Genomic DNA, 17,449 nt, shown 5'->3' on the forward strand with positions numbered 1-17,449 from the left:
GAGAAGAGAAGAGAAGAGAAGAGAAGAGAAGAGAAGAGAAGAGAAGAAAAAAGAGAAGAAAAGAAAAGAGAAGAAAAGAGAAGAAAAGAAAAGGAAATGTTTTATCCTGGAACATCAATATATAACTATTAGAGGTCTAGGATGAAGAGACGTGGGGAGAGAATCTCATTTGTATCTTTCATAGGAAGGCCAGCCACATATAGTCTTTTGCTTTAGAAGGACTACCAGCTCACTGTATAGAAAGGAAATACACCGAGGCTTGATTTCCTCACTGAGAAGATCTCATTGAAGCAGAGTGTCACAACTCAGATTTTACTGTTAATATGGCCACAGATCTAAGGCTAGTTGAGGATGTTCTATTAAAATGGTTTATCACGTATATAACTAGGTAAATTAGGCATGGGAATGGTGGTAAGGGATACACACTGTAATTCAGAGGAAAGCTTCTGGAGATATAACCTCCAGGGAAAGGCTCAAACCAATCAACAAAACATCACCGCAGCAGACAGGAATGGGGTAAGACTTCTAGGAGCACGGCAGGCAGACAGCACTGTATTGTAATACAGCCCACAGCTCAGCAGAAAATTTATCTACGCTGTTACAATGTTAGCCAATCCATGCCTTCACTATGCAGTGAAAGCGGAAGTCAAGATAACTTAGAGATACCAATTCTTTATCTGCCACAGTTAGATGTTAAGAAAGTCCCTGAAAATGGATATATATAATCTCACAGTATTCAAAAACTACAAGAAAGGCCTGAACTCACTGGAGGGCTGAGGATAGCCGCCTGTGGACACAAAGGTAGAAAGATAAGGAGGGGTTGGAAAGTCGCTACTATTTTTTATTTGAAGTTTTCTACTATCATCTGAATTTTCAGACTGTATCTATGTATTACTTTAATATAAACATTTCTTTTAAATACACTTCTAGACCAATCACATTCTCTTCTACAATAGATGTTATCCTGTAAACTGGTAAGAATTCAACAGCCATTTATTGAGAACTTACTTAAGCCTCCAAGGTACTATCCTGTGGCCCACGCTCAGAGGATTAATGAATATCACATTACTCTAGTTGTGGCCGGTACATTAATAGGGCAAAAGAGTTGGTGAGAAGACAGCAACCATCTTCCCCTTTAGAACATCAGCTTTATGACTCAGGCCCTGAAACACCTACCTCACTGATGTGGGTATTCTATGGGCCTTGCATAGCCCAAGGTGAAAAACAGAAGCTTTCTGTGGCCAAAAATATTAACAGTACAATCAGAGTTGTGACACTCTGCTTCTATAATCTCCTCTCAGAAAGGAAATCAGAAGTCTTGGTGTATTTCCTTTCTGTACAATCAGCTGGCAGACCTTCTAAGCAAAAGACTGGGAATGGCTTGCTTTCCCATGAAAGACATACAATGAGAATGTGCTTCAAGAGTCAGTCCCTCATTTTATTAGCTAAAACTATACTAGAGTCTCAGAGCAGGCCTCGACTTATGAAGACAGCCAATTACACGAGTTTGGAAAGCTGGATAAGAAAGTACACTGACCTTAATAACCGAGAATGAGGGAGGAGGTGTAGATGAAGTTTAACAATGATGAACTACATATTTAACGTAAGTTTAAAAAAAAACCCTCTATACAAATAAGCTTGCATATAAGCGAGAGATAAGCACTCAAGAGAAAACTTAAAACTTTGAAATGGGTCAGCAAAGGAAAGTTATATTCTTTATGAAATAGCTAGCAGTAAGGAAAACTCATTACCGAGAAGTAAGAAATAGCTAAAAGCCATCAGCTGAATGTGAATCAGGATTTCAGTAGGCTCTATGAATTTTTAAAAGCTATGAAGGCACGGGTGTACCGAGTGCAGTGCTGGAGACAACAGTGCTTTTGTCACATTTGTTCTACATTACACTGAAGTCTCTACTTTAAAAACTTGTCAGCATTCTAAAACTTTTTTCTTGAAAAAAATTACTGATACAAGATTGTTAGCTCTCTTTCCAAGTATAAAAGTTACAAATTACAAAAATTAGGAATATTAAATTACAAAGTTATGTTGTACATATCATTAATATAACAGATCAGTTTTTTAAATAAAGTTAAACTCATTTAGAAAGTTAAACTCTAAAAAGCTTTATTTGATATTCATGTTATTTAAAAAGATAGTATGTCTCATAATGATAGTCGCATCATTAATTAGTATATTTTTACAGAAACTTACCGGTTCTTTATAATTGGAAATTGGTCAGGAAAATGTTGTAAGAACTGGACTGTTAATTCCTCGATTTACTGGTATTCTAAGGACATCTTTTTGAAATTTTGTTTTATGCAAAAAAGTTTTTTATCAAAGGATTGGCCTAGATTCGTTAGTTTTCACAACATAAAACTGTGTTTAACACATTTCTCTTCAGACCTCACATATGGGAAAATCACTAAAGAACATACTCAGACATACATGCACTGGAAACTCTTTGCCATCGCTTTCCTCTGCCTTTTGAAATACAAAATTGATGCATTTTTGCTACCAATGTTTTAATTCAGTATTGTCTTGGAAGAGATGAAATTTGTTCAGCAAGGATTGTGATCCTAAGTAGATTCACTGGATCATTAATCTGAGCCAAGATTTAATGCTTCAGATTCCCAGTTGCACATTTATATGGCATGTGCACAAGTACACGTGTGAAGGCCAAGGTATATTCCTCCATCGTTCTCCACATTCTTTTTTTCAACATGTAATTATTTTGTGTTTTGGGTGGGGTACAGGTAGAAGTCAGAGGATGTAGGTGTGACTTCATTCCTCCTTGTGTTGGATCCCAGGGACAGAACAAAGGTCACCATGCAGCAAGCACCTCTACCCGCGAGGCCATTCCCCTGCCTACTCTCCAGGTTATTTTTGAGGCAGGGTCTCTTACTGAATCTGCAGCTCATCAATTGGCTGGCTAGCTGGTCAATAAGCTCCAGGGCCAACTCCCCTCAAATGCTCCAGGTACACTCCACTACACTCAACTTCAGCATGGAGGCTGAGGATCTGATGGACTTCCATGTGCCATCTTTTACTGAAACTGATTTTCCTTTTTAACAATACTTTCTTTGAACAAACATCACAAATTAGTGCACAATTACCTTGGCTTTATACAGGTGAAAAAAAACTTTGTAGTCCTTACATGAATATTTTTTATAAATACTCTAAATTCTAAAATTATTTTGTACTGAATAAATGGAATATTAAATTTAATTTAAGGACTTTTTTAGCAATTACATATCAGGGATTTAAAGCATATTGTCATTAGGCAACAATGTATGCTTAATATTTATAAAAATTCAGACTGATAATCAATTTAATATTACTGATGAAAGACAAATACCTAATCTCTTTTTAAAAAGCATTACAACTCCCAGGTAAGGAAACCCATGATGCCAACTACAGTATGTAACCTGTACTGGGTCATCATTATTGTGAGAGTGAAAATGAAGAACCAGTGTGCAGGTTAACACATGAATTTCACCTTATTTTAGTTCTAGTCTTCACCTTCCTGCTGCCAAACTATATATGAACTACGCATTAAGTAGAATAACAAACTTCTATGTCTTTTCTAATATACACTTCAAAGTATACATTTTTTTACTATGAAATTTCCCTGGTCAAGTATATTTTAAAAATACTTACAATGATTTATTGACAATCAAGACATTCTGAATCCAGTAATGATAACTGCAGACCTCATCTACCCTAGACACCTATTACACACACAGCTCTGGTCATCTGTGGATCACACCTACACGACAGCACACATAGGAGCCATGTGTAATCACAGGAGGCTCACGTGAAACAGCCCGACATTCTTACAGTAGAATCAGATACCCAAACTGTTACTTACTCAGACATTCTTTCAACGCCAAAGCTTGAGCACTGCCTAACTGTTTCTCCCTCTGTAAAATCTGCTCCTCAGAAAAACTTGGGAGTGATGAGAAGTCAAAAGGAAAGCCTGAGAAATAAGAAAAAGTCAAAATTAATGAAATTCTATCTATTCTAATAATTAAAATTCAGTTCCTAGGAAATGTGTTAGGACATGACTAGAAAAAAAGACAATAATTCACCTCTCTTGATCTTACATATTTCAAAGTAACAATTAAACATGGGAAAATGAGCACAGTAAATTGTTCTGTATTTTAATCTTTGATCTGATTCTTAATTCCTTGGAGTAATATGGGCACCAGAGTAGGCTTTGCTACATGGTGTTCTCTTCTACCTACTTGGAAAATAAGGACAGAACACAGTTTCTTGTTTCTAAATACAAGTTCTCCCAGGACCCACTATGAACCACATACCCATCAGTGGTCCTCCGTTCAGCTCTTTATGTAATGAATACAGGATAAAACTATGATTTGGCTGATCCAGTCTTATCCTCTTTTCTGCTTGTGTGTAGTTATCAGATAACTAAAATATATGTTTGTGTGCATCTATATATATATATACATACCCATTTATTTAAGCCCCATGAGAACTTATGTATATGTATACATACGCATACATGCATATATATATATATATAACTATATATGTATGTGCATATGTATATGGATATATATGTATGCATGAATGTGTGTGTGTATATATATATATATGTATATATATATATATATATATACTCAGTCATTCATTCATTCATATATATGAATATATATATATTATATATATTCATATATATATGAATTATATATATATATATATATTCATATATATGAATGAATGAATGACTGAGTTCTGTTCATGAGACTTAAATAATGAGTAGCCAGTACATGATGGATTTAAACTAGAGCTCAGGGTGCACTGGCCATTAGTATTTGCATTCCCTGGATGGTGGCACAGTAATGATCTTTACTATTCTCCATGCTGTAGGAGTGTTTGCTTGGCATTGTTTATTAGTGAAAACATTTCACAATCTAAACAATAAGATGTGGTAAAAATGGAATGACTTCTAGGGTAGGTCATGGGAAGATGTGGAACCTTTCGGGAACAAGAGTTCCATGAGAAGTCAGCAGTTATATATAGAAGCCAGAGTGCCCTGGGACTGGCCATTATGAGACAATTCGAGCTGGACCTGAGGAAAGCCAACATGGAAGGCAAATCAGATCCATGTATCCTAGTGATCTGAGCCCAGATACCAAGCATGGGTGGAGAAGCTATCATGGACAGCAAACTGTTTTCAAATACTGAAAGTCTGCTAGTGTGCCTATAACCACATGTGAGAATTCAAAATCCAGTTGAATTACTTGACATAGCAGACCATGACAGATAATAATATGCGCTTTTTTTTTTCTTTTGCTAAATTTGAGGTAGTTTGTCAGACAGCCAAAAATAACTTGGAGAGTAAAAAGAAAGAGGAAAGCAGTTTAAAAAAAAAAAAAAAAAAAGAAGCTTGAAAGAACACAAATGTAAATTAAAAATCGTTTTGAGTTCTGAAGGCAATAAACATTAACAACTCAGTATCTGAAATTGACAGCTAATGCCTAATCTTTATTCTGTATATTGTAGAGAATTAAATCTCTTCATTATAAATTATAAAAATGTTATATTTAAAATCCCAGCATGGAGTAAGGCGAATCCATGCAAAGTTCCACCCCTAACCAAGAAGCGATTTACAATTAATACCTGCTGGGAAAAGAAAAACCAGTTTTCTGTGGTGGCAAGTCACTGGGTATATCAACCACACTCCAGGCCAGGCGTCAGGGAAAGTTTGACAACACAAAAGGGACTCCATGTTTTTTTGTGTGCTTTTATTTGTTTCATATTTTGCCTTGTTGATTTTTATTTATTAGTTTCAATTTTCTACTTTTGGTTTGAGGCAGGAAGAGAATGAATATGGAAGTTGGGTGGGTAGGGAGATTGAGAGGATCTGGAAGAGGAGAAAGAATATGACAAAAAAATATATGTATGTGTGTGTATATATATATATATGTATTTTTTTTAATAAAAGGTAAACTAATAGCAGAAATAGAGTTTCATTATTATTCCTTCCACTTAAAACCATGTATTAAATTACTTACATATATGAGTAAGTGTAGAAACAGGTCTCTTCTAGCTAATTATTACTTACTCAATTTGGCTTCTTCTGTCTTTGTTTTCATCTTTCCATGCATGAAGCTGAGCGCAAATGAGCCATTGATCTGGTTGGCCGAGTGAAGCAAAGTGGCTTTGCATTTTCTCTTGCCATTGCCTTGCAATAGCAGATAATAGTTGGAATACTCTCCTTTCACATCAACCTCTGGAACTAGAAAACAAATATCTAGATGAGAATAAAGAAATGCTATTCATCACACAGCAACTGTTCGAACCCTCAGAGAAAATGACCGGCCATTTCCATGGTATTCTATGACAAAACAAGGTGTTACTCAATGCATTTGCAACCAGTTGGTTGACCATTTGGTTGAGAAGGTGTTGAAGTAGAAAGTCATAAAAGCAATAAAAAGTATAAACTTTTTAGTCTGTCTAATCACCATATACTTATTCTTTTGCCCTGGCTCACTGAAGTTCTATAATATAGAACTTATACAGACATGTCCATAATTTCCACATTTGTGTGTGTGTGTGTGTGTGTGTGACATGCATGTCTGTGGGGTATATGTATTTATATGGTGTGTGTATATGTGTGTGTGCACGTGTCTACATACAAATGTGTGGTGGTAATGGTCCACATGTGGTATCTTCCTCAATTACGCTCCACACTATTTCTGAGAGTATCTCACTGCAACCAGAGCCATTAATCAGCTAAGCTGGCTAGCCAGTTACCTCGAGAGATCTGCCTGTCTCTGTATACCCTCCATTTCTTCCAAGAGAAATAAACTGACAAGTACACAGCACTCAACTGGTGAAAGGAAAAGTGAATAGAAAAATAATCTTTTACAGGCTCTGTTTCTCTGAATTCAATCCATTTATAGAGAAAAAACTACTGGGGGAAAATGCATATATATTTAAACGTGTACAGACTTCTTTTTTATTTATATACCAACTGCATTATACCAGATATTAGACATAATCTAGCAATGCCTTAAAGTAGACAAGACAAAAATTCATTCTCTAACGAGAGTGAAACAAGATGTCTGTGCCTGGGCAATAAAAGACAACAGAGCTGGAGTTCAAAAAAGATGACCACTGATCACTGACTGTCAAAGATGCTTCAATGCTGAACATGAAGTGCCTGAACAGTACTTTCCCTGCACCATTTCCAGAACTTTGGAAGCAAGATGCCATAACTAAACTTTTCTTTTTTTTTTAATGTGTATGGATTTTTTTTGCAATTAGATTATAACAAAGACCTCATTACATTCATAAACAGTTCTTCTAAAAATAAACTTACATTAAGGTAATTAGAAAACACAAGGTTCTACATAAGACAGAGTGCTCTTAATTCATGGGTCCTCTTAGAATGACCGACAGTTTATGCTGCATGTGCCTCTCCAGTACTCTCTGTGTCTGCATTAGCTTGTAACTTTGCTAGCCCTGTAAACACCGAATCTAACTTTTTTCCAAAGAAGAACAATGACTTTAAAGAACTCCCCAACTGCAGTCACTTAAAACACGCTGTCTCAGATTTTTGGCAGATGTTAATTGAAGAATTATTTAATAACTTTCATGAAAACTCTGCAGAAAATACTAGACTTATAATTAGCAATTATTCAATTCTGATTACTCCTCCTAAAGAAGTGAGGGGAATAAATTATAAAAAACAATCTCTATTTCCTAATTCTGCATTTGCACAATCAATCAGTGAGGCAATATTTGGCTTGCATGCCATGACTGGAAAACATATTAGCTATATGGTACAGATAAAGTGGGAAAGAGAGAAACTACCAGCTGTCAACTAGTTGCATCAAAGTTTACAAACTAACATAAGCCATAGTGAAGGTATATTTTTAACGATAGTTAAAAATTCATTACCAAAAAGTTACTATTTTTACAGTGCCAGAGTTCAAATCTAGGCCGAGTAGATGCTAGGTAAACACTGTACCAACAAGCTCCACTCTCAGACAAAGTTCTACCGTAATGAAAAAAAGCCACCATCTTATATCAACAAGTTTCTTAATGGGTTTTAAAACTTTCTAACACTCATACTTTGTTCACAGTTCAACAATACAAAAATAAAATTAAATTGACATAAAGGAAATATTTCATATAAATATAATGGAAAATAAAAATATCTGAGACAACTGGAGAGAAGTATCCTGACATACTGAAAATTATTTTATATATAATCCTTAAGAAAAGAAAAATAAAAGAGTTCTTTTAATAAGCATACCAAAAATAAACGTCAACATGCAGTCTAGACTTCAATTTAGACATCTTAAGAAGCTATACCCTTTATGATAATGATAACTATTGTTTAATTATAAACTCAACTTTGAAATAATTCATACAGCCAGGTAGGAGGTCACAAATACATGCTTCAAGATGACTTGTGTGCACAGCGCATGCACACACGCTCACACACATACACAGAAAAAACAACAATCTACTAACTTTACATTCCCCAAAAATCTTCCAAACATATACAGCCAATATATGGATCAATTGATCACCTTACCCACCTGACTAAACTTTGAACAAGTGAGCATAAATTTAGCTATAAATAAGAGTGTGCAACAAAATCTCTGCAGCTCAGTTGTAGAAAGAAATCTTAACTGACAGCCGTATTTACAACTGTATGTAGTAGCCTCCTACTGTGGAGACTACAAAACAAAGACTTAAAATTCTATCACAGCATTCAAATGAATAACATCAGGTTCATAACCTAAATACATTTTCTTCCATTACGACACCTAAAACATACAATTTGAAAGTAACAAGGAATAGAAAATCTAGTCAGAGGTCATCCCAGGCCTCTGTGAACGACTTCCTTATTGTTGTACTGCACAGGAAGCATGCTAGCCTCTGCAAAGTAGCAAAAGGACACTGCAGAGCTTACAAAGTGTTTATCCTCACTGCCAGTGACACTCAAGTTTGGGACCTATTACTCAGGTGGTGTTAACTTTCTCCAGATAAAGGTAGAAGTCCCAAAACTCAGCTTCTGCATTCTTACTCTGGTGCAGAGCACCTAATTGACTCTCTTCAGTAACTGAGACTCTCCAGCTGGGGCTGAAGCATGCAACATGAGGAAATGCACATCCATCACCTCAGGTGCTTTTATAAGAGCGATGGCCTGTCTGCTGACACAGTATTGTTCTCGGGTGTGGCCTGGCTCTGCTTCTTCATTTGATGACTTTAGCTGGTGCTAGGAGTCACTGAACTACAGACAACAAAGTTCTGTGCTTACTTCTAAGAGGGCTTCAGAGAGCCTCACAAACAGCCTTCTGAGTGTGGCAAACACAGCCCATGCCTGTAATCCCAGCCCTGTGGGTCTCATTTCCTTCCCTCCCATTCACTACCCCTTCCCTGCTAATCTCTTCATAACACTGATGTCTCATCTGTTTTATGTCCCTCTGGGTTTGGCCAGAGCTATGTGCATGGCCTCGGGATTCTAAGAGTTCCCTGGAACTGAAGGAAGTGGCTCCCATCTCCCAGAGCCCATCAGCGGCCAAAGTTCACCAGCAAGGTAGGGTTCAGTACCCTCACCTCCCCACCCACGGCTGCATGGTCAGGCTAGTCTTTAGCAAGCCAAGCGCAAGTAGCTGCAACTGTCTGTGACTACACAGGTTACACTGTGTCTATAGGGCTCCTCTTTCTGTCTTCCAGCTCCAACATTGTTTTTTTTTGACTCTTCTTCCATTTTTCCCTGAACCACAGAGAAGGTAGTAAATGACTCATTTAGGTCTAAGCCTTTATCTATCATTCTCTTGGGAAGCAGTGAGTCCTGCTTTAAGCACTGATCCTTCAAAACAGATGCCTCTATGACTAAGGCTGAGAGTAAACATTGTCTATGCATATATTGCTCACAGATCTTATGTGAAAATATATTCCCGTTTCTCCTTGGTAGATAGCTAGGGATGAAATTTTTGGGTTGTATGATTAAGTATAAATTTAATCTCAAAATGTTATCCATAAGTGGTTGCTCTATTATGCATCTCTCTCCCCATCAAAAAGTGTGAGATTAGTTACATCCTCAACATGTGATAAGCAGTTTCAATTACAACCATTCTATAGTGAGTGTCCTATAATAACATCACGTTCTGGTTGTCATTTGCAGGTCTCAAAAGACAAATGACGTTGAGCAGCCTCTCACGAGCTTTCTTAGCCACTCATACATCTTCAGTGGTGACAAGTTATTCAAGACTTAACCACTTGCCAACTGGGCTGTCTTACTGAGTTGTAAGGATCTGTCCTGCCTCGAACATGAGTGGAGCTGCTTTCTCTTCAAACACTGCTCATTTGTTAATTGTCTTAAACATTTTCTCAAAAAGTACAGGTTTTAAATTTTGGTAGATTCTAACTTACAGATTTATCTTTCCATTTTAGGCAATGTGGTTTTGGGGGATCTGTTAGCTCATACAAATTGTATGGTGTTAGTTCTTAAATTTGGATATGTGAACCATTTTAAGACAGATTTTACAAAAAGTAATTGTTTATGAACTCAGGTAGTATAAGGTCTTTATTTCCTTGTATATTTATGTTTATTTATTTGTCGTATGTGTGCAGGTGTATGGAAGCCCAAGGTTGAAATCAGGTATCTTCCTTGATTATTGAGACAGGCTCTTGTTGAGCCTGGAGCTTGCCACACACACATACATTGATACACACAAAGATAAATACTTACAAATACAGCTTAAAAAAAAAAAACTCTTTCCCAATTTCCTTAACCTTTAAGACACCTAGGAATATGTTTATTTCCAAGTGCTTCAGGGATTCCTCAGATTTTGGTTACTGATTCCTAACTTAGTTCTACTGTGAGTTAAGAACATTCTAGTCAATAGTTCTACATTTAAATTTATTATGACATATTTAATGCTATAGCATGTATCATAACCTGTCCTGAAGAATGTCCCTGACTAAAAGCATACCTTGTCTCTGCCACTAATTTATAGACACATCATCAGTCCCCACTAGTCTAGTACCCTTAAAATGCTACCAGGTTTTTCTGTAAAAGATGTGCTTTTTATTTTCTTTAATGCAAAGGGTTTACTCTTTTTTTTTCCTTTTTTCAAAAGAATTCTAGGCTTGCAAAAATGAAACAAATTTAGAATTATAAAACTTATCAAACATCTGAAATTCTAAAATAATCAGACACTATTACTTTGCTACCTAAGAATAAATGACTTCCATTAACTGTCAAGTATGAAATACAAAAGACCAAGTTGTAGAATCCCCTTTCAGCAGAATCTCTACAGAGATTCAGCCTTTAGATGCATTCAGATTAGGGGCTTCCACCCTGAGATGCTAGACCTATGATTTCTAGGTATCCAATTTTTTTTTCACTTCCAACAAAAACATTCTTAAAAATCACTTTCCAAAATTGTCCTAAAATTAAAGAAAATAAATGCAACATACATGGCATACAATGGTTCTTCAACAGTGACAGGTAGTGATTTTTATCTCATTCCCATGACTTAAAATGATGATCATTCAATTTTTTAACAATATTTTATAACATCACTTTACAAAAAGCTGGGCACTTTTCATTACACATCTGGTCTCTGTAAATTGTATATGAAGAAATCTCTTTCCAGATACATAAGGTTGACAATTTTATTAGTTTATACAATTCTTCACCAGTTTTCTCCATAGCATGGTTCTTTACTGTGGTGCTTACTATCTTTTAAAAGCATTGTGTGCTACTAGACTTTAAAGCATGTTTCAAACTGAAAACATTCTAGTTCACACCACAGGGATCTGCTGCTACTTAAAGGTTTTTCATCTTTAAGAGCAACTGTAGTCGTAGTTCAAATAAAAACATGCATGAGCTTTATAAGGATAGAAACCTGAGGAGCAGATAACAACTGAGACACATATTTTGGCTCATGAATGAGTCCAGCTTCATTTTGTTGAGACAGCAGTCATTACTATCTGGAAAGACATACCTCACTTATAATCTAACAAATAGTTCTAAGTACCTGTAGGTATCATCCAGAGACAAATCTGTAATATTCAAGAGCAGTAAGTAGCAAGGAGAAATGCTGCTGCTGTAAAGATGGGTATACCAGAAGACTCTGCTGGCAATTACAGATGTAATGGCAAAACTGATGCTGAATGAGAAAACAACTTAGGAATAAGGCCTGAATACATTAAGAGCCTTAGCTGTGTGACAATTTGGGTTTAAGAACTAAGGGTCTATCTCTACTACAATGTAAGTTTCAAGATATTGTTTAATGTGGGCCAAGCATGAAAAACAGTCCTAGTAAACCATCAGTACTCAATTAAAATATATCAAAAACATGAATAGTGCATATGCAAACATGTATAAATGCTGAACACATATATGAAAGGTTTTTTTTTAACTACAAATGATATGTAATTATTACACACCTTGCTATTTTAGTGTAGTTTCTTCAGGATTGTTCCTAGTCAACTGTTACTAAATACAAAGTTATAACAGCACTTACAATTACTTCTCAACATGAAAACACTATAAATTGTGTGTGTATATATACATATATATTTTGTATGTATAAAGTATATATAGTTTATGAAGATACACTGTAAAGTGTATCTTCAGCAGTAATCCTTAAATTACTGTACCGCATCTAGTGGACAGTATCCATCCCATATTCAGATAAATGAACCAAAGAATACTTAACTGGATGGCCGAATGAATGAATTAGTTAATTAATTAAAATGACTGACAAAGTCTCAAAGAAATACAATCAGGAAATTGTTTTAGGAAACAGGATAAGCCTTAATTCGGAGACTTGGAAAACGATGAAGAAGCGCAGTGATAGTTTGAGGATGAGCTGAGAGTTAACACAGGCTTGTGAGAGAAGCTTCTGTCAGTGATAAAGTGCGTGGGAAAGAAGTGTTCTGGATCTGAAAGTCACGGACACTAACCAATAGTTGCCTTCTCTCTCTCTTCTCTTAAAAACAAGTAACATATATCCCCCTCAGGAAGGGTCATAGGTAGGAAAGACCTTAATCAACTACTCTGTTTGATTTCATTCTCCTAAGATTAAATGCAAGGTTCCTGCAAGGAGCAAGTTTAATGAGAGCTAATGACCTGGACTAATCAGTAATCACCAATCTTCAAACCGCACTGTATAATCCCCGTGTTATTATTATTCCGAAGCCTCTTCTCGTCATCAGTACGTTCAAGAGCTAGTGATTCTAAAACATGGACTCAAACTACAGGGTATTTTCTTGGTTACAATAAAAATCATGGAGGGGGGATACTGAGTAAATTCTCAATTCTCAATCAGTAAACACCCTTAGAATTAGAGCTGTCAACTCTGAAGCTACCTGAAGTTGTACAAAGTTACAAGAAAAACAAGCAATGATGAGCTACCCAGGAGACACTCAGTTTATTTAAGAGATGCAAATGTTCAACATATATTACTAGACAAAATGGTGAGAAGCAGTTTCCTGTGACTTCAGGCAGTAGGAGAAACACTGGCTCCACTTCTGCTCTGTAAATCTACCTCTGATTTTGTTAAGGCACCTTAAAAAACACCAGCTGTATCCATTCCCCATGAACAGCCAAGACAGGTTAAACCTGCACTTCTGTTCTAGCATTGTACAACAAGCTCCACAGACATCTGGAACTGTGGGGGTCTCTGTAAACACCAGACAGCAGAGTGTAGATCTGAGTGAGGCAAGAGGGAGTCTGGTTCAACGTTCAACACAGCTCAGTAGCTGCTGTTGGTTTGTACTTCTAGAATCTGACACTGGACAGCTGGCTTTAGACATAGTTAAGCACAGTAAAATTTGGAAAGAAACAATTTTCCTAGTGATGACTAACTCCGTCCTGTGTGCACAATAAAGCTTAAGACATGATTACATTGAAACCCTCTCTAAAGTAAATGTGACCCCTTTCATAAAGATGGGTTCTATAAACTGACAACATAGGGTGTGGGGGAAGAGCTGGTGTGGTCTCAGTCATACAGATAGTGCAAAGGTCACCAGGCTGTTAACCATCTCTGCTCCCAGCCTTTCGGGTGGAAAACAGATTATCTTCTCTTCCTTTAAAAACACAACCCTGTGTGTTTAAAACCCCTGGTTTCCCTAGATTTCATCTGTGAGCACAAGGACCTCTGTGCCCACTACGGTGAAAATCCTAGATCATTAGAGGTTTAATTAGAGGGTACTTGTTCCCGAAGTTTCAGAACAAGTAACTGGCAGAGCAAGAACTCAACCAAGGTTCATTTAACTTCGAAGTTCTCTAAGCACCAACGTCCTTATCTGTAACACGAAGGTAAACCAATGTATTACACCTAACATATCTACAATGCTGTGTGGCATACCAGCTAAATAATTAAGTTCCAGTATCTTCAGACAATTATAGACAGAGGCTCATATAATAAATGAAGCATTTTATTTTCACCTATTGGATGTGTCTAAGAACCCAATATTCAATATAAGTAGCTACATAAATAACCCAAGTTCTGCCTTTCAAATACTGCTCTTTTAATGGACATGGTTAGAGGTATGAGACAGTATTTTCCAATAAAGGTTACTTCCACTTAAAATTTGGTAATGCATTATCTGTATTATATACCAACAAAACAACTGAAAGATTTAGTACTTACCACTAATTGTCTTAGGCTTTTTAGCTATGTATTCCTTCCACTTTCTTGAAGCCAGTTGGTTAGGAGGTGGAATAAGTACATGACTAACAGTACATGGCAATACAAAAAGAGCACCAACCTGAAGAAAAACACAGTACATTTTTATCATTTATACACTGAAATTCACTATTGACAAATGTCATGTGAAATTCGGATTTCACACATGCAGCAATTATTGAGTAATGTTCTCTCAAGCACTTCACTGAAAAGACTAAAGAAAAAGACTTCCCCTACCCCATTCCTCTACCTAAAAAACAACCAAAACAAAACAAAACAAAAAAACAAAAAGAAAAGAAACAGATAAACAAAATACCAAAGACAGATCCAAAACTATAGTCTCCTCTTTTCTACTAAGGTGATTATCTCTGAAAACTTTGTCAGTGTTGACTGACAACTTGACAAGACCTACATATGGAAGAGCCAAGCCTCCCAGCACACCTGTGAGAACCTATTTAGATTAGGCTAACTTTCAGAAATGCCTGTGACGAATTATCTTAACTAGGTTAAATGGAGAAGACCTTCCTTAAAAGTGGGCATCACCATTGCTGGGTTTGAGTCCAGGGCTGCATTCTGCTCAGGGAAGAGGGCAATCCGAGCATGACCAACTATTATTTTCTGCTTCCTTCCCCAGATGATATGACCTGGTGCTGTAAACTCATGACGCCTCACCTTCTCCCTCCGATGGACCATAATGGACCCTTGAACTGTGAGTCAAAATAAAGCCTTTCTCCCTTAAGGTGTGTTTGTCAGGTATTTACCACAGCAATGGGAAAAGTAGTAACTTAGACATTTTGTTACATATACTTTCTGTACATTTAGGTTGTTGGATGATATCCTTGTACATCTAAAAAGCAATGAAGAACTAGCTGAAAGATCTAGTATCAAAAATGTGTGGTGCCATAACTTTAAAAATATAGCTCTACTGATTATGTGTGTGGCTTCAAAATTATATCTAAGGGCAAGACAGAAATTTCATTCCTAGAAATAATAGATTTAATGCTAGTAGGGAAAATGCCAAAAGAAAATTAGACACCCCCCCCCAAAAAAAAACACACAGCAGTTTCTGATTTATGAGCAAATTCAACTTCATATTTGTATTCTCAAGGCTAAGCGTACAGATGTTTGTTAAATATTTGCTCAAAAGAATCACTATGATGTATTTATCCAAATTTTCATTTTGATTAAAGACTAAATAAAACAAATTACAACTTTAGAAGTTATATCACCTATTTTAGAAGTGCAGTTGCATCAATCAGCACATTCCAATAAAGAACATTAATTTTAGAAAACTCTGGAGAAATTTAGACAAAGCATTAGTCAAATATCTTAAACCTAATGAAAATCTGTTTTTAATTGCCTTATGTAAATGGATTAGTTGCATGAATAAGTGACACTGAATTAGTTCTGTTGCTATTTATTATTTTTACTTATGCATTCTTAATTAAAGATATAAAATTAGGGAAAGAATAAGTGTTTGTCTTCATTATTGTAGGAAAAACTTTTTAAAAGTTAGTTGTATTTTAAACAGTCAAATTCTAGCAGTCATAAGTAAAGCTATTCAGCAATAGAAAATAATCATTAAATATAAACGACAAATTCTCTAAATACAGAAACTCAGTCCTTTCATAAAAAAGACATCACTGTCCAAAATGGAGACCATGGAAGAAGAAGCCGACTCAGCTGTGAGGTGAAAATATCATGTCAGATAAGCTCTTTCTTAGAGCTGTCTGGATGCTGAATGCAGTTACACATAAAACTTATACACTGATTCATGACCCACTACCATGGTCCCATTTCTGAGACAACCTAATTGTGATTAAATATTTGCTAAAAAAAATTAAAACAGATAAAAACAAATATTTCTAATTCTCCCAAGTTTTAATTTCCTATAAAATGTGTCAACTGCTTACACTGGATCATAATAGATGGAGATCCTGGCCACTTATTCTCAGCCATGCACTAAGTCTCAGACAACCTCTTGAGATTTCGGGATAATCCCAATAGGCTGCCTTTGTGTCTCCACACATAAAAGCTAGCAGCTAAGTTCAAACCTCACTCTCAAACTGTGATCCAGTCACTCTCCAGGTCCTCTCTAACAAGCAGTCACTAATGAAATCAGACTTAAAGCTTTGCCAAATCTCCTTAAAGCAGCGTTTCCTAACCATGGAGTACTGCTATTAGACTCCTTAATATCCTCATGTTGTGCATGAAAAAAGGCTTTGCTACAAATGTTTGTGCACACTTTGGGGCTAATCAAAGAGAAAGACAGTGAGATGAGGGATAATGGGATAATAAAGACTTTTCCTGATGATTGTATAGATTACTAGAACTTAACCACAAGGGTCTTTCCTACCTGTTGTCTCCAACATCTGAACAAGCATCTGACACACAGTAAGACCAATTTTTTTAGATAAACAACAGTAGCAACAAAACAAACAAGGGTCCAAAAACAACAAAGTTTAAGAACACACATTATGAAAATGTCACAGTGAAATCCATTTCTTATATACTAAACAAAAGCTTTTTAGTAAAATTAAAAACAAGGTGCACAGATAGCAAGAACTTCAAGATAGAATCAGCTATTCAATTCCTTATTTAAAAAATATAAAGTTATGACCCAATATAAATTTTAAAAAAGCTTCAAATTCAGAGATATGTTGTTTAAGTCACAGGACACCTGTACTGGCTAGTTTTATATCAACTTGACAAAACCTAGATCCATCAGGGATGGGGGAACCTCAACTGAGAAGATGCCTCCA

The 17,449-nt window shown here is 36.1% G+C and overlaps 1 protein-coding gene across 1 annotated transcript in view; it reads right to left on the reverse strand.

Annotated features, from left to right (window-relative positions):
- The window catches only part of Mtbp (MDM2 binding protein), a 65,179-nt gene that overhangs the window by 29,732 nt on the left and 17,998 nt on the right, over positions 1-17,449 (reverse strand). The window contains exons 11-13 of the mRNA XM_055626483.1: positions 14,652-14,769; positions 6,086-6,259; positions 3,866-3,973 (exon numbers count right to left, since the gene is read on the reverse strand). Coding sequence (XP_055482458.1) covers positions 3,866-3,973; positions 6,086-6,259; positions 14,652-14,769 — 400 coding nt within the window. The remainder of the gene's footprint in view (positions 1-3,865; positions 3,974-6,085; positions 6,260-14,651; positions 14,770-17,449) is intronic.

The sequence above is a fragment of the Psammomys obesus genome, unplaced genomic scaffold (genome assembly GCF_907164565.1).
Source record: "Psammomys obesus unplaced genomic scaffold, mPsaObe1.curated_primary_1811, whole genome shotgun sequence".
Taxonomy (NCBI): domain Eukaryota; kingdom Metazoa; phylum Chordata; class Mammalia; order Rodentia; family Muridae; genus Psammomys; species Psammomys obesus.